The sequence below is a fragment of the Homalodisca vitripennis genome, chromosome 2 (genome assembly GCF_021130785.1).
Source record: "Homalodisca vitripennis isolate AUS2020 chromosome 2, UT_GWSS_2.1, whole genome shotgun sequence".
NCBI lineage: Eukaryota > Metazoa > Arthropoda > Insecta > Hemiptera > Cicadellidae > Homalodisca > Homalodisca vitripennis.
The window spans coordinates 43,415,567-43,439,456 of record NC_060208.1 but is presented as its reverse complement, the minus strand read 5'-3'; the positions used below and the strand labels follow the sequence as shown (position 1 = coordinate 43,439,456).

The window sequence follows — 23,890 nt, the reverse complement described above, 5'->3', positions numbered from 1 at the left end:
TTGACTAAAAATGTATTTAACAGTACAAATGAACCGCAAATATACATGTGACAACACATGATGATGGACAGACCTTAAGTTAAAACTAAATATAAGTACTTACCAGGAAACCACAATGATTTCTGTTTTTGTATACAATTTTGAGAATGTTTCACTCTATAGGTATGAAAAATAAACATAAACAAAACAATATTATGTTTTAATTTGTACGACTTAACCTATAAATTTGGAAATGAAAAATAATGTGTCCCGTTCATTGTTAAGATTGGTCGTTCAATATACACCTCATTAAGTATAACGAAGAAGAACTAGTATTATAACAAATGCTCAAGCAGCATGTATTGTTAACTTGCTAATGCTGTTAGAAAATTAGTGTTTACATAAACTATTTTTAATAGAATAACAACGTTACTTCACTTAATTTTATATATTCAGTCTTCTTCATTTGTATTAGCTACTTTTCCATAGAACAATGCATTAATAATTATGTAGGAAAATATATCAGCTGTTGTTGCCAAAATATGTCATAGGTTATAATAAACATCTGGTAAGAAGTTGGATAATTAATACTGTTAAAGGTTGAGGTTGATGTGATTGGTATAGGATGAACGTAAATAGTAAATATTTTGAAATGTCTGTGACTAATTCTGTACTGTTCGCGTTATGTATATAATTTTGTTATATACGTTAATATAATTATGAATGGTTTGATGTGATGAACTTACAGTTTAGAAACTATTATAGATAAAGATAATCTTTAGAATTTTGTGATCCAATGTTTATTTTACAATAGGCACTTAGGAATTCATGAGAACAGTATGATATCAATTTGATTTCGTAGGCCTAATTAAATCTGAACTAAGTAATAGTGTGTATAGTTTCAACTTTCACATTAAAACATGAACATTGTCAAAAGAGACAAGCTGAATAAAAAGAATGCTGTTCTTTAGACGGTTTCCTGGTGTTATATACAACCACCGATATGCAACTTCAGTTGCTTTTTTATTCTTAGTTACCATTATATATTTATTATTTCACTGGGGCCTTGTTTGCAGCAATATAGAACCTTGGACACATGTTAAACATTTGGTGAGTATTTTTTCTTTGTAAAAAGTTTAATTTTAACTTGGCCTACTGAAAAATATTATTTGTCCCTGAAGCTAACATTAAAATGTACCCAACATAACCATGTGACTGTCTTTTCTACCACTGTACCCGAGGACCTACTGCTCTACCAATGTCCAGCTGCTCTATCTGATAGCCTACTACCCTTCTCAAGTACTTCCCACAGTACCCAAGAGCTAAACGCTCTACTCAGGAGCTATCCACCTTACCTCGTACCACTCTATCAAAGAGAGATATTCTCCCTTTATAGAAGATTGTATTTTTTAGTGTTTTAGGCATTTCCTAACTTTTTTTATAACCAGTATTACTATCCTAGTCACTTATTAAGCACATGCTTTCAATTTTTAAAAAAATCAACAAATTATCTGGGCCTTGTAAACTAGTACTGTACGGGTGTATTCATGCCTAATAGTAAATACACAATGAACATTTATGCCTGACTCTTCTTCTTTGGGGGTAAGTAATGTAAAAAAATTTTAAACTATAACTTCCTAATTTTTTATAGACTAGACTTTACATGCAAACCACCTTCTAACTTCTAATCATATCTCACTGTCAGTTTTCTGCTGTGAAAAAACAACACACAATAAAATTTGATGAACTCACACTCTGACTCTAAATACACAATCAATCTAAAATCAATAATTTTGTTAAATTTTGAACTGCTTACATTCCAGACCCAAACTAGTTTATGGTATCAGTGATGTTAATATCTGTTATACAATATTGGTGGTATCGTAGTTGAGTAATGGACACCATGTTATAATGGTAATTAACATTATACGTTAACATTAAAATTATAATTAGTAACTCAAGCCAATAATTTCACTGATCATACAGATTACATATAAAAATAACAGGAAAATGAAAAGTAAACTAAGGATTGAACTGGTATGTATTGTAGTTGTTCAGTAGTAGTGGTAGTTTAGAAATGAACACCATGGTTATCCACAAGCATTGCTACAAGGTAGTTTATTTAAATTCAAATATTTTATTATTGTATTATTTACATAAACATTGACAAAGTCATAATGCAGTTCATTAGCCAAGTCAAAAACTCATAACTAATTAATTAAATTATTCCTAACTTAGATTAAAAGAATAAATAGTATACATAAACAAATAACACATGAAATAGAGTTAAATCAAATCCAGAGTTTCAGCAAAAATAAATGGCAAATATATACAGTGTGAAAGAAAAATAGCTGCATGATTGTATTGATGTTTGAAAATAATAAACCATTTAACTAACTAGTTACTTAACTAATTTAACTAATATTCAAGGACAATGTGTTAACATAATAACAAATAAATAAATAAATAATAGCAAACAATTGATCAATTAAATTTGAAGAAATTGTAAAACAGAACAGTAATAAAAGAGACTATGCATTAAAAACTAAATAACAGCAATATTATTCTAAAATAGTAACAATATAAACATAACACTAAAAAATGCAGTAGTCAATGCAACAATATGAGATTCCAAATAGAAATGGACTGTGAGAAATGAGAATACTTAAAATGTAATATTTTTAATTTTGAAAAATTCTTTTATGTTATAAAAAGGGGTACATAGAAGCCACAGTATAAAGTTTGGTACTTTGGGATTATACCGACCACACCCAGACATGAATCGTTATTTCACATTTCGTTTCTACTGATTACTAGATTAGCGTAGAACAATATTTCGTCAATATAAAACAGGAATTGTCTTATCGCAAACACCTCCCCATCCTCAGACAGAGGTCAAAGTCGAGCGTCTAGTAGATAACGTGATTGCAGAGTCTCGCCGCCCGTTCAGCTGGTGCATCGCTTTGTTGTACTTCCGTGTTTTACCTCTACATTTCTCCAAACACAAAAATTCAACAAAAACAAACATTTACCAAACTAAACTTTTTATTAAAAAAAACACTCAAAACTTGTTTTTATTCTTGATCACATTCCGCCACCCAAAATGCGAGTGCCTCCGGCCATCAGCGCGGGCTTCGACAGCACCTTCGGTGCTGCCCCGCGCTGATGTCGACGAAAGAAAAACATCCCTCGAGATAGTACCTATCAGTAAAATATCAAATTCTAGAGGGGCTAATCAGAAATATAAATTGAATTGTAATGGAAAGGCAATGATGTACCGTGCAAATCACGTGATGCCGCGCGGCCTGCCGTAATCAGGATTCTCGAGAAAGATAAGATAACAGCGACAACAATACCGATCACAATACCTGGAAATGCTTGTAAGTTTGTAATTTTGTAATTGAAGAGTTGTTTTTTTGTTCTATCATGTTTGTTTCTATAAATTTCTATTTTTGTGTTCTTCATACTGGTGTGGTCGGTATAATCCCAAAGTACCATAATAACAAATAAATAAATAAATAATAGCAAACAATTGATCAATTAAATTTGAAGAAATTGTAAAACAGAACAGTAATAAAAGAGACTATGCATTAAAAACTAAATAACAGCAATATTATTCTAAAATAGTAACAATATAAACATAACACTAAAAAATGCAGTAGTCAATGCAACAATATGAGATTCCAAATAGAAATGGACTGTGAGAAATGAGAATACTTAAAATGTAATATTTTTAATTTTGAAAAATTCTTTTATGTTATAAAAAGGGGTACATAGAAGCCACAGTATAAAGTTTGATTAAGTGTCTGAAATGGTTGTAAACTTTCAATGAGAGTACAGTGGACTGTTTTGTGTTTTTCTGAGTCTATGAAATTCTATTGAAGTTGTGTTGTTCTTGTACTTAGTATTTTAATCATGTAGTGAATTTTGAGGTGTCAAAAGGTGTGTGTTTTTAAGAATGTGGATGGTAAGGTCATATATATAGAGATTTATTATGGTTTGAATTTCTGTCTTTATAAAAAGAGGTTTGCAGTGATCTAGTGGTATAGAATTTGTTATGATTTTGATTGCTTTTTTTGTATAGGCTAATTAGAATGTCCTGTATCCTGCTAGAGTTGTCCCCATATAATTAAACCGTACCTGAAGACAGATTGAAAATATGCAGATCTAAAGTAATTTTCAGGAACTCAACCTGTCAGTCACCTCAACAGAAAGACTACTCTAGACAGCCTGCCCACAGAAATTTTGATTTGCTGGTTAGAGCTTAAAAGTTAAAAACCATGAAGCTTTAAAGCTTAATGTTAATTTAAATTTTCTTGACACAATACAATTATATTACTGTAATTTCCAGTGCAAGCAATACCAAGATGCTGAAGTTGTGGGGGACCTGTGTCAGCCACTGTGCAGTGAGGGTCGGATTTCCTCGTTGTCCTGTCAGACATTCCACGCCGGTAAGGAGGTGGTATTCTCAGCCGTCAAGGATGAAAACACGAGACTGGTCTTCAAGCTGGCCAGACAGACGGACCAGCCGAGTTCAGTGTTCTGGCTTGACAACGGAGTCCAGCGCTATCCAACTGAGGCGGAGTTCACCAGGATGATTTTGGATCATATCAGCAGCAGGTAACTCTCTTACATTGATATCTAACAATTTTTGATGAAAAGAATTATATCTCTTGAGTGGTTTGGTGTCTGGTCTATTTTAAGTTGCTGAGGTCCCAATCATGTACTGTTGGCCCAGGTGCTTGTGTTATCAGTTCATTCACTTTAACCCTAGAACTGTTAATCGACATAATTATGTCGGTTAATGCCGCTTTTGTGGTGTTAACCGTCAAAATTTTGTCGATCAAACATTCCCTCGTATAATTACTTTTTATAATATACTCCGGTAACGTATCGATATAATTCATGCACCATTGGATTCGGGAAGAAAAATGCTAAGGAACAGATGAGTTTTATTCCTCTTTGTATTATGGTTATGACGTAGCAAGCTTGTTATTTTGAACGTAAAAGAAAACGCGACGCCGTTTGTTGTGACCGCCATATTGCCGCTGCCGTTCTGTATCACTTTCGTGCCGAGCTGCGGATATTTGTAAGTTTTAATAGTTTTACGCGTGTTTTAATGTGTAGTGTGTTGTTTGATGTCGTAGTAGTGTAAACATATATATTTTAGAATAAATCAATTTCTATTTACTAAAATATGTTTGAGAAATTACCGGCTTTGTGTAGGCTATGGCAAAATGACTTGGCTAAAATTCATTTCACATAGTTTGTTATTGTTTTCACTTTACTAAACGTTATTTATAGCACTCTTTTAGCTCTGAAGTAACGATTTATTTTTGGTAAATAGATAGTTTTCACAATAAAATATATATTTCCTGTAATTTCTTTGGTTATATATAATAACTGTTTGGGTTATTCTATATTTTTTCAATATCTTTAGTTATATTTATAGTTTTCTAACTACATAATATTTCCTATTACTTATAAACCATAAATTTATAAATTTTGATATAGTACAAGCTTTAGAAACTATTTTATATTTTGCTGAATGAAAATTTTTCGCAAAATTTTTGAATAATGGCAAAATTTAACTATTTTTACTTTTCAAAAAATAATTTATGGTAATTATTTCATTACTACTGTATATTCTATTTTATTCTAAGTAATAAAATATGCAAAATAACATGTATTCATAGATAAATGTATTAGCAAAACTTGTTTTACCAAAGTCTTACGTGTACACCCGATTTTCAGAATTTATACGCATCGCTGCTTTTTGTTCTATAGCTTTATGATGCTTTCATAAATGTGTATAATGTTTATGTTTTTCTGAAACTAGATAAAATTTGACACAGAATGGCTATCTCACTTATAAATATTTCTCACTATAACTTCATTTGCTAGGTATGGTCCCCCCCAAATTTAAGAAATATTTTTCGTAAATTTTATATTTGATTAAAAAAAGTGTTTATTAGATAATTTTTGACGGTTAATTTTACAATATAGTGCAATTCTACGTTTAATTCTGAACACAAAAATATATACTCTTATTTATATTGCTTTTATTTTCTATTTTTAATAATTTTTTTAAAAAAACCTTGCGCGAAGCTCCAAAACAGCCCGACACTACAGGATGAAATGACCGCCAGTTCTAGGGTTAAGTTATCACTGACGACACATGATTGTTTTATATGTGGAAGGCAGAAAGAGCAAATCCAGCAGCTGTATGAATTTGCTACAATAAAAGATCAGACCAATGCTAAAAATAAACAATGTATTTGTAAAACCAATAGTCCATAGCATAGCCATAACTCCAAGGTAATAAACCTTCCTACCTACCTTGGAAATTACCTATGGTTACCATTACCTATGGTTTCCAAGGTAATGGTCCCTTAGAAACCATAAGCTCAAGGTAATAAGCTGTCCCGTAGAAGAAGAACACCAAAACTAGAATGGTGAATTTTGAATTGGATTTTAGAATTGGAGGAATTTTATATTCCCTCATCTTTGTTGTGTAGATCATTTTATATCAGGCCCCTTTACTGATTATTTATTTTAGATTTTATTCCAACTCTTCATTTCTGTCTTACTTCGTCACCCCAATTTTCCTTTTCAGGAATCTCATTTCACATTCTCTGACTTTTCTAATTTGTGTCTGCTTCATCTATCTCAATTAACTGTAGCACATGGCTGTGTAATATGTACCAATAATGTGAAAGTCTGTTTTGGACATGTATGTGTGTGTTTTTATACTCTGGTTTATTTACTATTATGGAGTGGACCATAAATCACTTAGTTAAAGTGGTCACTAGGATTTTATTTATTTATTCTAAGTAATAGTTAATCTTAAATATTAATAAGACTACACAAAGTACTCACATTTTACACTTACTGTAAATAATTGTTAGTCAAACCTTTTTCCTGTGTTTAATATTTGGTAACATACAAAAAAAATCATGTTACTTCCTATTATCATGAACTTTTACAATTAAATGTAATAAATTATATGCAAAAAAATATCTTTGGTTTTAAGCCATAAAGAATGCAATAATATACAGTTTAGATCTGTTTACTAATTTACTTGAGTTAACAACTTGTCTAGGTTGAATACCACTGTGAGTCCCGAGCAGGCTGCACTGCTTGGACGTTACAGCCAGTTGCTGGGTCCAAGTAGCCCGCGTGACCGCCATCGTGAGATGCAGGAACGCTGGGGTCTACTACAAGACAACGAGTATCTGCTTGCTGCACTCTACGCGGACCGAGACGTTTTCCCACGTGTCCTCGGCTCCTGCGGACAGTACTTCGCACTGGAATACCTGGAGCCTGCGCTGGAAGGACATGTAGGCCGCACGCTCGCACGGTTTGTTTGTTTGCACGTACTGTTGTCAACTTATAACTTTCACATCAAAGATCCCGAATTGGCCTTGTAGGTTCGTAGTTTGCTCTTATACTGCCTATATGACAATGTGAAACTACTAAACTTTTTTTCAACATTTTATGTAACATATTTATTTAGACTATAAAATTTTAAAATATTATATTCAGTATATCAATTTTGATTTTAATACTCTGTTCTACAACAAGAAAGCATTAAAAGTTAAAGTAAACTATTTTTCTCCAGTTATTTCAGTTGAAACTTCAATTTTTATTTATTCATTTGTTAAATAGATGTTTGTTATAAATTAGAAGTTGTTCCTATTTCTTAATATAATTTCATGTACACCATCTTGTAGAGATGACAATAAGGCAGTCACTATTTATTTATGTTGATTAGTAAAGTTATTATAGTTTTTATACTAAAATTCTCTAATTGTAGTAAAAATCCTATGCCATGTAGAGAAGCACAAAATATTCTGTTTTATTTTTTTCATATAAAATACTTTATTTTTATATGATTTTGGATTGCTTTTTAATACCTTACAACATGAAAGCATTAACAACTACCCTAGTCTACTTTAAAAAATAGTTAATTCAGTTCAAATGAATTTTTTTTGTTTTTAGGGTGCGGGAGGGAGAGGTTAAATTTTTTTAACAGTCTTATGGTAAGAAACATTGCTATATTAGAATCCATAATTTATTAATGTAAAAAAGACAATTAGGTTTCCAGATATCTTCATAAATAATGTTTTTATACATTTTCTCCCAAAACCTTGGTTTTTCCTAAAACCTCTGGCACTTCTTGCATATTAAGCCGAAAAATAGTATGGCACTTCTCAGCATGTAAAATATTTTCATGCCTGTATCTAAAAGGATTAAATATAGGGCTATTACAGTATTTCTGTCTAACAGTATTTTTTTTTCGATTTGTGTGTTTATTCAATTACATATTACTTTTTAAGATATCAAGAACTTTAAAAACAATCAATGATAGAGTAAATTTATAATGGGAATAAATAGAAATTCAAGTCTGTCAGAGAATATTTGTTTCTTATTTTATTTATTCATTAAAATATATACCTAAAAATATCTCTAAAACATTCATTTTAATTCAAGATAAGATTCAATTAAAAGAGTACTATTTGAAAATACATGTACCATTGTATAGTTTTTAAAATAGAGCAGATATAGTAACTTTTTTAGTTAAAAAAATGTATTAAAATTTTTTTATGAATTATACATATTGATGGAAAGAAGTGGAAAGTAAAATATAAATGTCAGATCTATGAATTTCTATTGTGAAGTGTGTATTTGTTTTTTTAAGTGTTTCACGTTAACTAATACAGTGGAATTTTAATTGCAGAGATTCCTTGATAATGCTAAGTTTTTCAATCACCATCTGTACTTAAAGAGATAATTGAAAACAAGTAAGACATTTATAGTGTGTTTTAAATAGTTACATTTCATAATCTTAAAATAAATAAAGGTTTCTTTTATAATACAATTTATTTGTAAACTAGAACCTTTATATTATGAAATCAACATTATGGCGGAATTTCCAAGTTGGTAATCTTAATAAGACAAATTTATCAATCAAAACAGTAACTCAGCTACTAATTTAAATTTGAAAATAAGTTAATTTTGCATGTGACCAGCAGCACAAACCTCATTAACACAAAGTTTTGCTGTTTTAACCTCACTGTGGCAGAAGTCGCTCTCTTGAATTTCACGATAAATCGTATTTTCACTAATTCCATTGAGATTTGTGTTATAAAAATTCCACTGCACTTTAAATGTTGATGTTGTGTTTACTTAGGGTGTATTTCCTTGCACAGTAGTGACTCGCACTTAACTAACTAAATCAGTGTGACTAATAGTTGAATGCACAAACAATCGACTGGCTATAAATTGTATAGTTGTTTTTGTTACGTTAAATTTCTTTCTTTCTACTGTTTGAGACCTTAAAAATTAAGTGATATAAAGCATTTGTAATCATTAATCAGTTTATACTGACAGAGTTTAAAATCGCTGTTTGATACATTTTGGCATATGATACAGTGAGGTGTCGTAAAATCTTGCGTACTGCAAAGTTAACATTAAGCCCAGTATACACTGGCGAACATTTCGGTGTAACATGTAACTTGTTGCGGTAACATGTTCGCACGTTTTTTCAACAAATTCCCTACAGCTATTCGATGGATGATACGGCCCAAGTTCACCAGTCAGTTTGAGGCGGACCTTGACATGGATCACCTGGCAACAGTAGCCACTGCTTGTTTTTAACCATTTGTCTGTTGAAAAAGAGAAACGGAAACGGAAGAAACGTAGATGGTGGGAACTGGAGATATTCAAAAGAAGATCTGAATATAGTGGTTGTCAGCTTATACGTGACCTGAAATTCCAAGAAGTGTCTTTTTGCAAACATCAACCGACTTTTCCAGCTGGTTTACAATGTCGCTCCACGCATCACCTCGTAGAGTTTTATTAAAATGATTCTGTCCCTTGAGTCCCATAACAATGACTTTTCTCTGTACTTGGAAATGAGATCAATTGATTCCTCTTGGGTCCAGGAGTTGTTCATTGTAGAATAAAAACACAACAGAGAAATGCTGAACGCACTGCAGACTAGCACAACAACAACTGAGACTAGCCAATGACGGGAGTGGGGGGGGGGGCAGGAGATGTACAGGTTGTAACATGAAAACCGTCCCAACTACGCGTAACATCGTCGCGAACTTTCCTTTGATGCACAGTAACTTACCGACTCTGGCTGGAACATGGGTCGCCGTGAACATCGTAACAAATTTATTACATGAACATGTTACGGACCTCCATCCACACTATCGAACATGTTACGTGTTACAGTTACAGTTCGGCCAAATGTTCGCCTGTGTATACCGGGCTTTATAACACTAATGGTCAATAATGGTTACACCTTCACTGCGACATGAGTCATGTACCGACTTTAGGACAGTGGGAGAGGTACTGGTGTGTGTTTGCCATAGTCAATTTGTTAATAGATATTCAAAGTTAGGACAAATATTTGGCTTGAATTTAGTATGATAGAAGTTCTATATCTGTTTTTGTAGTATCACTGCATGTGTGCTACATCTGTATGCGAATGACAGTTGCTCAGCAGTAAAAACACAGTTGACAATTGAAATGTGTTTTTATAGTACTTTTATGTAGTTCTGTGTAATAATATCCTCTATAAAAATAAAGGTAGGTTTATATCCTAATACTTTTTTGTTATGGGTTAGGGTAGTTAATTTTGGTTTACTTTAAGTTTACAACACATCATTGGAGGAATAAAAAATATATTCATTTGTTTTATATATATATATATAAATAATTATTTTTAATATAATTATTGCACTGCAATATTTTTAAGATCCAGATGGCTGGGTGAGGAGATGACTTTTTTAACAGAACTGTCTAGTCAATATATCTGTGAAGTAGCTGCTGTATTTATAAAAGGAGATTAACCTAGTTTGTATCGAAATATATAGAGTCCCTGACGGTCAGAACTTTGACAATTTTATTGAGCACATGTATGAATTGTTTGAGTAATTTTATGAATAGTAATAAGAATAAGGCATCAATTATCCTGTGTGGCGATTTTAATATTGATATTTTAGTCAATGACTCTAGGAAAGCTAAGTTTTTAGATTTACTTTTAGGTTTTAACCTTTGGACAACCATTTCTGATGTAAACTAGGCCTAGTAACGAATTTTGTGGATGGCGGATCATGTATTGACAACATTGCCACTACTGTACATTTTGACAGAATTGAGAATGCTGCAGTGGAGCCTATGGTTATGTCAGGACCATCATGCGATTGTTCTAAAATGCAAATTGTTACCAAGGAAAGATAACGTTACCAGTCATGTAAATAGTAGGCTAACCAATGTAAATAGTTCTAAGCAAAAAGATTTTAAAATTGTCAGAACAATTGATTATATCAATTCATTGTATTTTGTCACTCTAATTAGTAAAATTAACTTGGTTGCTTCTGTATGAGTTAAATAGCATAGATGATAAATTTGACTATTTTTTAAATAAATTTATGAACATTGTGAATATTGCTTTTCCTATTAAGTATGTACCAGCTGTTAGGGATTATTGTAAACTTCCCTCTTGGTATAATACAGACCTCAAAGAACTTAAGGAAAGTTGTTTATATATGTATGCTCAGTATAAGTCTACAGGCATAACCTACTTTAAAGAATGTTATATGAAATTAAAGAAGAAATATAAAAGCGATGTTAGAAGTTGTAAGCAACGTTTTAATTGTGAGAGGGTGTCATCTGCTAAAAAAAATAAACCTAAAATTATGTGGTCTATTATTAATGAAAATATAAGTAATAGTGATAGGTCTAAAAGTACAGAAGTTGGAAGTAGTCTAACAGCTTGTGATTTCAATAACTTTTTTGTGAATAGTGTAAAAGATCTCATTGCTAATGTGCCTTTTTTCTAGTCAGTCTATGTCATACTATTTAAGTAAGTTAAGTTGTAATGTGTCTAACTGTGAATTTAGTATTACTGAAGTAAAGGTTGAACAGATGTATGATGCTATTAATTTGTTAAGTAATAGTTCATGTCTGGATGTGTATGGTTTTAATTCTGAGCTGTTGAAACTTGCTGCACCTTTTATTGCCGAAGCTCTAGCCTATCTCTTGAATCTTTTGTATTAATAATGGTACATTTCCCAAGGTGCCTTAAGCTGGCAAAGGTTATTACCACTGTATAAAAAAGGTACACGGAAAGAACATAAGAGTTTTAGACCTGTCTCGATAATTCCAATTGTTTCAAAAGTGTTTGAGGTAATAATAAATAGGCAAGTAATTCAGTATTTTGAAAGTAACCTATTGTTATCAGATAGTCAGTTTGGTTTTAGGCCTAAGAGAGGAACACTAAATGCTATTGTAAAATTTATGAAGAACTGTATTCATTGGTGTAGATGATAAAAAAAGTGGTCATAGGCAAGTTCTTCGACATGTCTAAAGCCTTCGACACGGTAAATCATGAAATTTTGTTAGATAAACTTAAGTATTATGGTTTTGATGATCTGTCTTTACAATTTTTTAAATCATATCTCAAAGAGAGATATCAAATGGTTGCTTTTAATGGAAGCTCTTCTCAATACAATGCAGTTACAGCAGGGGTTCCACAAGGATCCATTTTGGGACCTGTATTATTTATAATTTATGTAAATGACCTGCCAGCTTCCCATAAATAACAATGTGACAAGATCATACATGTTTGCAGACAACCTAGCAATCTTACTGAATTGTAAAAATCTTAATGTAGTAAATGATTCTCTACTAGTCGCTAACTCAATTGTGAATGATTGGTGTGCGGCGAACGTCCTCTGTGTAAACCATGAGAAAACTCAGGAGATTAATTTTAATTTACAACATAAACCAAAACCATGATAATGTAAAAGTTTCTAGGTGTTCACCTCCAAGAGAATCTGAAATGGAACAGGCATATAGAAGTTTTATGTAAAAAATTAACAAAGGCATTTTTGTGTTGTTAAGATTGAGATTAATTGTTAATATTGAAACATTAACTGCAGTATACTATGCACACATCCAGAGTCATTTGTCCTATGGAGTTATTGTATGGGGCAATGATCCTAACACCAAAAGACTTTTGATATTGCAGAAGAGAGCTATTAGGATAATGTGTAATGTAAACAATAGAACCCATTGCAAACCTTTGTTTAGACAATTAGAGGTGTTGTTGACTGTGCCTTCTATATTTGTTCTGGATGTATTACTGTATGTTAAAAATAACTTGCAGACAATAACAGTAAATAGCTCTATACATAATTACTTTACTAGAAATTGTTCTAATCTTAGAGTAAACTACTGTACCTACCAGTGTACCAAAAATAGTTTTGTAGAGATATAGGTATTAAAATTTATAACATGTTACCCAAATCATATTAAATGTCTAGATTTTATTAGGTTTAAGAAATGCTTAAAAAAATATCTTAGTAAATCTAGCAGCATACAGTTTAGATGAAGATATAGATCATATTGAAGCTAACATAGCCTAGTTATGAATATTTTACTTTTATAATACAATTTGTTTTGTATGTGATGACGATGCCATGCATACCACATTTTGTAACGGCAATAAAATTCTGATTCTGATTATATATATATATATAATATTACCATTTGTTTTTCTATTAAAAGGCATACCTATATTCTGGATGTCTATTTTGTAATCTATAAAGTAAAAGTAAAAGGTAGAGAGTATGATTTGGAATTTTAAAAAAAAATAATAATTTTCCTAAAATTCTGCAAATTCCTTTAAAATACTTACTTTTTATATTTTTGGATTACTTTTTCTTTTGCCCAGCACCTTAAAGTTGTTAAAGTAATTTTAGTATGGTCACAAAATAGACTTTTAACCAATTTAATTTAAACTAAAACAATAACTTAAGAGAAAAAACAGATTTAAACAACCCACATAAACTAATCATTAAGAGTAGAATCCACCAATATAAATTTTTATTAGAATGACATTTTATTAATAAATCATTTATATTCAGTTTTTTGACTGTATGCATAATATACCTTACAGTGGTGTTATTTTTTGTGTATGTGTAAAATAAATTATATGTTATTATTAAATTAAAAATGAAGTTATCATCAATATAAATATTATAACAAGAACCATTTGTTCTTATGTTTTAAGGCATATATCATGTGCTTTTGAATTAAATAAGTAATTGTGGCTCCCAGTAAATATTTGACAAGTTGATATGAAATTGTTTAATAAAATGTTAACGCCTAAAACTATATTTTTTTAAATTATTTTACAAAACTATTTTTTTAAATTATTTTACAAAACTATTGTTAAACAAAATTTTTTAATTTCATTAAGCAACTCATTCTATAGTCTTCAAGTCTGCAAAATAAGTAGTAAGAATTCTTGGAAAACTGCCACTTCTGTGTTAAAGTATTTGTTGGATTTACAAACACATATTAATCAGATAGTAAAGTATGAAGTAGGGTTCCAAAACCAGTAGGACCACAAATAGAGGGTATGTACTACAAGCACATAAAACTAGAATTTTTTGGATGTAAAATAGTATTTGTATGCATGGCACTTTTACTTTGCAAATTTTAGTTTCTAGATGTATGATGGAATGTCGCATAAATGCCTGAAACATCATAATCTCAGATGAGTAACATCATAAGCTCTAACTGTACACTGAGGTGTGTGGGAAATTGGTACAGTAAATTTCTTACAGCATAATGGTTATAGATGAATGTCTGTGTCATCAATTGAGATTTGAAATTTGAAAATTTTACATTAATGGGAAAATAGATTCATACCCATGTATATTACATCTGATCATTTTTAAATTAACAAAAATGAGTTTATTATTGCAATTTTTATGTAATTTACACAAATTTACCAAACGGCCATATTATGAATTTTTATGGTTAAAAATCTTGTTTTAGGTGGTGTCTGAAGAGGGTAGTTGGCCAGCACGCATCAAGTTGGCCGTGCTGATCTTGGATCTGCTGCAAGAGATTGACAATTCACTCAGCGAAGGTTTCTCGTTCTGCGACGTCAAACCTTCACACTTTGGCCTTTCTCCGTCTAGGTAACTTACTTACTTCCTACATTTGCTGCTTGCTTGGCACAAAAGTGGTAGAAAGTACTTATATGAAAATACATTTTATATGTTTTATTGAGTGGGATTCCCCTATAATATTGTTCTGTTCAGATAAATGTAAATATACTAACAGCATATATAAAAATATGTATACCTTACACATAATCTACCTACCAGATAAAACTAGGCCTAGGTTTCGTTGGTATTGGGAACCCAATAGAATATAACTAGGTGAGATCTGTATATGTCACAATTACTAAAATTTGTGGTTTGAATTTGTACTGTGCACCAAGTTATTTGTATATTTATTAATACAATAATGTGGCTTATGAGTAAAATCAAATATTCTGGAGTTCGTTTTGATTTATTTTTCAAATTGACATTATTTTGGCGTCAAGCAGGGGCTTTCCACCCTTTTAATCCCTCGATTTCCACAAATTTTTATTCATTACTCATCAGAAATTCTTATAATTTACTATAAAACTATTACCATTTAAGAATTTTTTAGTACTTACAATAAAAATTCTATACATGCACATAATTGTGAATTATATATAATGAGGTAACTCTTTTTTTTATGGTTACAATTATTAAGCAGAGACTTGCTTCCTGCAGTAAAAGCTCACATACATAATAGTAAAAACTTTTTGTTGCTAATCAAATTTTATATAAAATAACATAATAATTACATGCTGTTTGGAAAAGGTTAAGTGTTACTGTTTCTTTTGTTCCAGTGGTAAAATAAAGTTCCTGGACCTGGATGTAGCGTTGCCACGGGCGATAGTCAACACAGTTACTGCAGATGGCAGCAGCTGCAGAGTAAATTCAGATTGCAGCCTGTTCGACTGTCGGTCTCGCTGTAACACAGACACTCATCGCTGCGACAGTCCCCAAACAAATGACAACTTGCAGGTGTGTGAACAGTGGCAATCTAAGGGACTTATTTTTCAAGAAAAAAACACTACAGATGCAAATAAGGCCTAGATTTATTAATTAATAAAAATATGATTGTCCTTCAAAGTTAGAAAACATTTGAAATAATATTAATGTAACAGAACTAAAATAAGAACAGATGAGTTTTTAAAGAACTAACACACTTGCCTAAAATATGTGTAGTTAATATAGGTGTATCGTCATAGGTTACTATCACAGTTACGTAAACATAAAAAATATAAAATGTAAACAAATTAAAAATAGTGGTTAAATTATATAAACATAAGATTGTGCTGTCATAAAACGATATTTAAACAGAAAAGTTGATTACATTTAACAGGCTCTTTTAATTAATAATATTTGTTTGCTGCAATGCTTTAGAGACCAAGATGGGATGTTTTACAGCTTTAGAGGCCAGTGGGGCCTAACCCGGATGGATTTTCAAAAATAAGAATAGGCCTACATGTTAACTAGGCACCCTAACATGTTTATGTAAAATGTCAGTGCAATCGGTCCAGGAGTTTTTATGTAATTGAGTAACACACACTGACAGACACCATTAGATTTGTATGTAATAGTATGGATAAGCACATTTGGGCAAAAACATGTATTTTTAAGGTGATTTGTGTGAGACTTTTTTAAGGTAATAACTAACAGTAATAACTATATGACTACAAAACAAGTTATAACTATAAATAAACACTTCTTTTCAGCATTCATAGAGTATGAATCAATGTTAGACAATGACAATTGTAAAAAAGTTTTAATTGTTATAACCAAAAAACAGCAATCGTTATGTTGTTACGTGGTGACAACAGATCGTTAATGTGGTGTTTCTTGCACGATTTCTGTTGGCAGCAGGTCGTCAACATGACATTTTAAGCAGATAGTTTTGGTGATGACAGATGAGTGTTCTGTTACAGATAGTGTGTGAGAAGATATTCCTCGGTTGGACTGTGTCAGGCAGTGTTATAATGCCTGGACTTCTGATGGCTCCTCAGACCCCCTCCACTCTCGCTTCGCTTCTAAGGCAGTGTGCAGACTCGGACAGGTCAGACTACAGACTTTGTTCATTTTCTTTGGACTAATTAGCTTAATGGAGTTTGGTTTATACAACAATTTTTTATTTAAGCTGAACAACCTGTGTTGTGTGGAAAACGATTTAGCTTAGCTGCAAAGTCAACCTTTTTATGACTTACATTTTGTTAGTCAATGTTTTTTCAGAATAGGCAATCTTCCTTTATTATCAAACGGAATAAGAGGAAGAATTATTACTGATAAAAAGCACAGTACAAGATAAATGGCATTGATAACCATAAAAATGGTTTTCTATGGTTAGTATGGAAAACCAACAAGATTTGAACTGGTCATATCTTCAACCCGGACTAAAATCTGATAACTTAGCACTTGCAACCACCAGCACTTTAAGAAAACACAGTTTTCTCATGTACATAACAAAATGTATATTCAAATAAAGCAGCACATGTTTTGTTTGAAGAACGCAGGATCAAGAATTTATTGTCTAAAACAAGTGATTGCATGGACAAATGTGCCTAATGAAGTGGTTTACAGTGAGGTTTAAAAGTAACGCCACATATAGGTGAATAGATCTCATCTGTAAAATAAATATTGGCAGAGTAACTACAGTTTGCTCTTTTTGGGCCATGAATTTTGACTCATAAAATCTAAAAGTATAGAAATTTTACATTGTTACACTTAATACTGACACTTATTCATCAATATTCAGTAGAAGAATGTTCTCTCATAACTATTTTTGCAGTGAGAAATCATATTAACAAACTAATATGTGCAGAAAAGTTTAATTTTGTATTTTAATGTAATGAAAAAATGAAAAAAGTTTAATTGAACAAGCACAATAATTACTTAACAATTTAAGAAATAACGAAAACAGGTTTTTGGCATGGTGGTAATTACAGTATTGGGAAATTCTTCACTTGAATTTGTAGTAATCTTCTAATTATATCATTATTTTTTTCTTGCCTTTCAAATTTATTTTTATTATCATTGGGCTTGTTAACCCTACATCGGGCGCTAAACAGAGTTTTCCTCCGTGTATTTTTTATTATTAAAAATAGTACTACTTTTCTGATGTCGGCAGTCGTTTCCCACAGTGTCTTCACAAGCATCTTTCGGGGAAGCGAAACAATAGCCTCCCGCTTATCTTTGTCAAAATCTATCAGTATGAGGTCTACTTTTGTGCGAGACTGGACGATTCCTCCGTGAGCGCCCGATGTTGTGTTTTAGTGCTTGGACGAAATCTCCGTGAGCGCCTTATTGTGTTTAGTTTTTATGGAGTAATAATCCGTGTGCGCCTAAATATGTGACCTGTGATGGTTTCTTTTTAAGTTTTACAATATATTTTATTTGAATTTTGTGAAATGGAGAATGAAGACGAGAGACTTGTCAGACTTTTGGACAGTGTGGAGAGGGAAGAAAAGTATGAATATATCCAAAGACCAACCGGTGGATTTGTTCGGGAACTTTTTGCAGAAGACGAAGTAGATGATGCAGATTTGGATGTTGGATCAGACAATGAAGAAGAAATGCAGGAGCAATCTGGTGAGCAACAAATCCTTTTTCATAACGAAAATTCAACACATAATTCATTGTCAATCGCTGATATCGATGATTTGGAAAACATCCCATTGACTGCTAGGCTAAATGAAAATATTGTAACAAGAAGAAATGGGAAAGAAGCTTATATTAGTAAAGGAAAACATATGCTTTGGGATTTAAAACCTAACGAAAATGCTCTGTCTAGAACTCCTAGCAGAAACATATTGAGAATGAGAATGGGGTATGTAGCTCATTGTGCTAAAGAAGCAAAAACTCCTCTTGATTCCTGGACAAAAATTTTTACCGATGATATCATCAATGACAACAGGTTACACAAACGTATACAGTACATTACTGAGAATAAATATAAATTTTCTAGAGAAAGGGATGCTAATACAACTACACCAATTGAAATGAAATCAGTGATTGGGTTGATGTACATGGCTGGTGTCATGAAAAGCAGCCACACTATTTTAGAAGATCTTTGGGAAACAGATGGTACTGGAGTGGAATTTTTCAGATGGTGAATGTCAATCAAACGATTTAAGTTTTTACTTCACTGTATGAGATTTGATGATATCCTTACGCGAGAAGACAGATCGGCTCTTGATAATATGGCTCCTATCAGAGATTTATTCAATGACTTTGTAGAAAACTGCCAGAAGAATTTTGTGCTTAGTGAATTTGTTACTGTCGACGAAATGTTAGAGTCATTTCGTGGGCGTTGTGGTTTCAGGGTCTATATGAAGTCAAAACCAGCAAGATATGGACTAAAAGTATATGCATTAGTTTGTGCAAAGACTTTTTACACATCTAACTTAGAGCTCTATGTTGCAAGACAACCTGACGGGCCTTTTGTTGTTTATAACTCTGCCGAGGAGGTTGTTAACCGTATGATTGAGCCAATTTCAGGATCAGGCCGAAATGTAATTATAGACAATTTCTTTACATCTATACCTTTTTGTGAAGAGCTTATGTCTAATCACCATCTAACGATCATTGGCACACTGCAAAAAAACAAATGAGAAATTCCGTGTTCCTTCCTAAACACCAAGAATCGGCCAGTTGGAAGCTCATCATTTGCCTTCAGGAACAACTGTACTATGGTATCGTATAAAACAAAACGAAACAAGGATGTCATTTTGTTACCTTCCATGCACAATGACGATGCTACAGATCTACAAGAAGACTCTCCTACTTTCCAAAAACCAGAAATAATCTAATTTTACAACGCAAGTAAATGAGGGGTCGACACTGTTGACAAGTATAAGGAGAGTTACTCAACCGCCAGAATCTGCAATCGTTGGCCAATGAGATTGTTCTACTCCCTTCTTGATTTCGTTGCCACAAATATCCCCTATATGATGAATAACATTAATGTTTATATTTATTATAACACTAATATTAATTATAGCCATAGTATACTTTAATTTTAATTTAATATCATCAAGTAAAAAAAAATATAAAGTTGTTCAATATAATTGATTGGCGCACTCAATAGTTTCATAATTCTAAAGAAAAATGTCGAACAACCAAACATGAAAAGAAGGAACTTTTTGAAGCAGCTGGCCTTTTCCTTGCGTAAGGAATATGCACAGTACAGATTAAGCCACAGAAATATTCCTAGGCAAGTAAAACAAAGAATTTGTCAGATTTTGAGCATCGAGGAAACTGGAACCAACGGAGAGTCACACCACCTGATGACGTCACTTCCGGCCGGTGCTCCCTGTGTGACTGGAAGAAGTATTGGCCATCAAAAACAAGGTGCAGCAAGTGCAAGTTTTTTATTTGTCGTGAACATTCATCTGTAAGCTGCGTTAGCTGTGATGATCCTGATGAAGAAATGGAAAGTGTCCAGCGATAGTTCACTGTAAGAACAATTCAGTACAGTACCAGTGTGCTAGGGAACATTTCAATACTGTTTATGTAGTGAACATTGTCGTTATAAGAACCAGAAGGAAAATATTTTGAAACTTTGTGTAGTGTGTAAGAAAATTTTTAGTAAAGACTAAATTTTGATTTCAGAGTAATAATTGACATTACAATTGTATAATATCTCAAGAATTAAAGTAAGTTGTTTTTGTAAGAAGTTAAAAACTAAGTTAATTTCCATATACAGGGTTGTCCAAAAATATGTTACCACTTAAATGGTATTATATAATCATTAAGTTTTTGTTGTTGCAGATTAAATATGGCCACCCGACTTACTTTGGAAGAGAGAAGAAAGGTAGCAGCTTGGATGGAAGTATTCGGATCTCCCTCAGTTGTAAGAAACAAATTTCAACAATGGTTTCAGAAGGATCCTCCAAGTCGTTTAACTATCCGTCGAATTCATGAGAAATTTGAGCGCACAGGGGCTGTGACCAATGATTGTAAAGGGAACAGTGGACGTCCCAGAAGTATTCGAACGGAAGATAACATCATAAATGTTCAAGGCACAATTATTAATAGCCCAAAGAAGTCAAGTACGAGAGTAGCAATGGAAACCGGAATCGCGCGGACTAGTGTTTTAAGAATTCTTCACTTAGACCTGGGAATGAAGCCGTACCACATTCAAATGGTACAGGCGCTTTCTGATGCTGATAAAATTGCTCGTGTACGAGCTGCAGAAGTGTTCTTAGAAATGACGAACATAGACCCTAATGTTGTGTTCTTTATGTCGGATGAAGCCACATTTCATGTCAGCGGCAATGTGAATAAGCACAATTGCGTCATTTGGGGTACATACAATCCCCATGATCGAAGAGAGCACACACGATCCTCTCCGAAAGTTAACGTATGGTGTGGCATTTCGAAGTTTGGAGTACTTGGTCCATATTTCTTTAATGCACAGACTGTAACGGGAGATTCTTACCTAGACATGTTGCAAAATTTTGTTGTAGACAATCTTCCCCTACGTATCCTAACATCTGGTTACTTTCAGCAAGATGGTGCACCACCGCATTATTCCTTAGCGGTTCGAAATTACCTGGATGATACATTTGGTAGATGCTGGATTGGAAGAGCTGGACCATTGGCGTGGCCAGCACGGTCACCAGACCTGACTCCATGTGATTTCTGGCTATGGGGAATGGTGAAAGAACGTGTGTATGCTACAAGACCTATTGACATTAATGACCTTAAAGAACGCATAACCACGGTTGTCCGCTCCATACCTAAGGAAATGTGTGAACGAGCTATGGTCAGTATGGTGAAAAGACTTCATAAATGCATTGAGAATGAAGGAATACAGGTGGAATGAGTACATTAACTTCATTTGGACTTGTAAAATAGTGTGTGTTATTATGTTAATAAAATAAAAGTGAAACCCATATAAGTGGTAACATATTTTTGGACAACCCTGTATTATTACAGTAGGTTAAACATTTTTACAATTAATTGCATTATTTCTTAAAATAAATCATGTTGTTATTATACAATAACATTTTTTAAGATTTTGAATTTCTTATTTGGAAAATTCATTACATAAGAGAGTAATTTTTATTTAATTTCTAAAAATGAATATATTACATTGTAATTAAATCAGTATGAATATTTAAACAAATAAAAACAGTTTAAATGACTATGATATCCATTATTTGCTAACCTGGAGGAAACCTCCGTGAGCGCCTGATGGAGGGATATGTAAAATTAATCAGTCATACCATATATTAGATTAATTTCACCTACATGTTTATTTTGATGTTTCTTGACAAGGAGTTGCATGTTATACCGTCTGTTGCAGTGATGGTGTCTTTCCGTCCACATCAGAACACGTGAGGGAGCGTTTAACGGCTACTCTCCAAGAGATGGACAAAGCACTCAGTCTAGATAACTATTGAGTGTCGTCCTACACTAATACTACTTGCGCTCAATACACTACACTTACTTCAGTCCATCAGAAAGGAACCTCCTCCGTTACAGACTACGGTTAATTATATCATTGTTTTTGTAAAACATCATTGTATCTTTTGCACACTGTAATAGAAACTTTGTAGGAAAAATAACTGAAAAAGTGTTAAGAATGTTTACATTATTTATGTATTGAATTTAGAAAGATTGAGTTACAAACTGTTAACTAAGACATTTATTTTGTATTTTTCATTTATGGGTATGAAACATTAATCCAATTGATTGGTCTTTTAGACCTTGTTAAATTAAATGTGTTTGGTTAGTAATAATTTTTAATATTGTTGTGTATTGTTGTTTGTATTAGTTCTGTATTTTTTAAGGTACTAATAATATTAATCTGTTATACTTACAGTTTGTTATGTTTACTTTTCTAGTCCACAACAAGTATTGTTTAACCAGATTTTTGTTTTTTTTACTTAGCTTTTAGAGATGAGTAGCTTCTAAATTTTAGTTCCAGATCAATAAATTTCTATCATTGTTGAAATATAGTTAGTTCTTGATTATTTTACTATGTGTAAATATTTCTGCACGATGATGAATTGTTAAGTAACAAGCATTCCTGACTTAATGAAAGTATTAAACACATTGCTTAAGTATTCAGTTGAGTTAAATTACCAAGTGAAAATGAGAGGGTACAGCACATGCACTGTAATTTCATGAAAATCTACTGTTGCGAGATAAAGGTTCACTAAGTCAAATGGGAATCGTTATGCTTGAAACTCTCTCTTATCAAGGCTTTAGTTAAATTTGGTTCAAAAATATTGTATGTTATTTCAAATAATTAATTTAATTCATAAATATGGTTTGAGTCTATAAGAATTTAAATTGTTAGAATTGGTCCATTGCTGCCATTCAAATATTCATCACAATTAACAGTTCTTACATGATAAATACAAGAGCAGTTAGATAAGACCATGCCAAGTCAGACAAATATGCCCGTCTTGTTGTGTGCTTATCTTGGCTATTCAGTTAGAAGTATCTCTTGTATAAAAACTGATACCAAATTTCAGCCTTAATGGATTTAGTAGTTTGTGTGCGGAACTGAATTAAATCAAGGAAGTCAAATAATTAATAACAAATTGCTTGTTCCAACGGATGTGTACGTATTTTCCGACGATGGTATGCAGTTGATTACGGAATTGAAGACTTATGGTTGGCACATAACAAACTTGGAACCAAATAACAATGTAAACGAAGAATTTCAAGAGAAATATTCAAATCTGCCCCACAAAAAAGTTTTGTTAAGGAATATATTTCATTCACATAAACACACCAGCTCATTCATTCTTCGTGAATATCTATTCCCAACAAGGCTAGTTGGGAATAGATATTTCTTAAATAAGGATGGAATTGGGTGAACTAATATCTGTTTTGTGGCCTTGTTGCAGACTTTTGCTTCAGATATAATAATAATAATAATCCAATATGGTTGAAAATTGGTTTCAGTTCAAATTTGTCATCAAATTGGTTTGGTTTATATCTATGTTGCC

The 23,890-nt window shown here is 32.3% G+C and overlaps 1 protein-coding gene across 1 annotated transcript; it reads left to right on the top strand.

The window, feature by feature from the left end:
• The first annotated feature begins 560 nt into the window (after window positions 1-560).
• On the top strand, window positions 561-22,800 carry LOC124353853 (divergent protein kinase domain 1C). Its single transcript, XM_046803880.1, has 7 exons — window positions 561-1,089; window positions 4,331-4,599; window positions 7,082-7,319; window positions 14,842-14,987; window positions 15,734-15,911; window positions 16,856-16,983; window positions 22,234-22,800. Exons 1-7 carry the CDS (start codon window positions 937-939, stop codon window positions 22,328-22,330), a joined length of 1,209 nt encoding a protein of 402 aa, XP_046659836.1. The 5' UTR covers window positions 561-936; the 3' UTR covers window positions 22,331-22,800.
• Window positions 22,801-23,890: the final 1,090 nt, after the last annotated feature.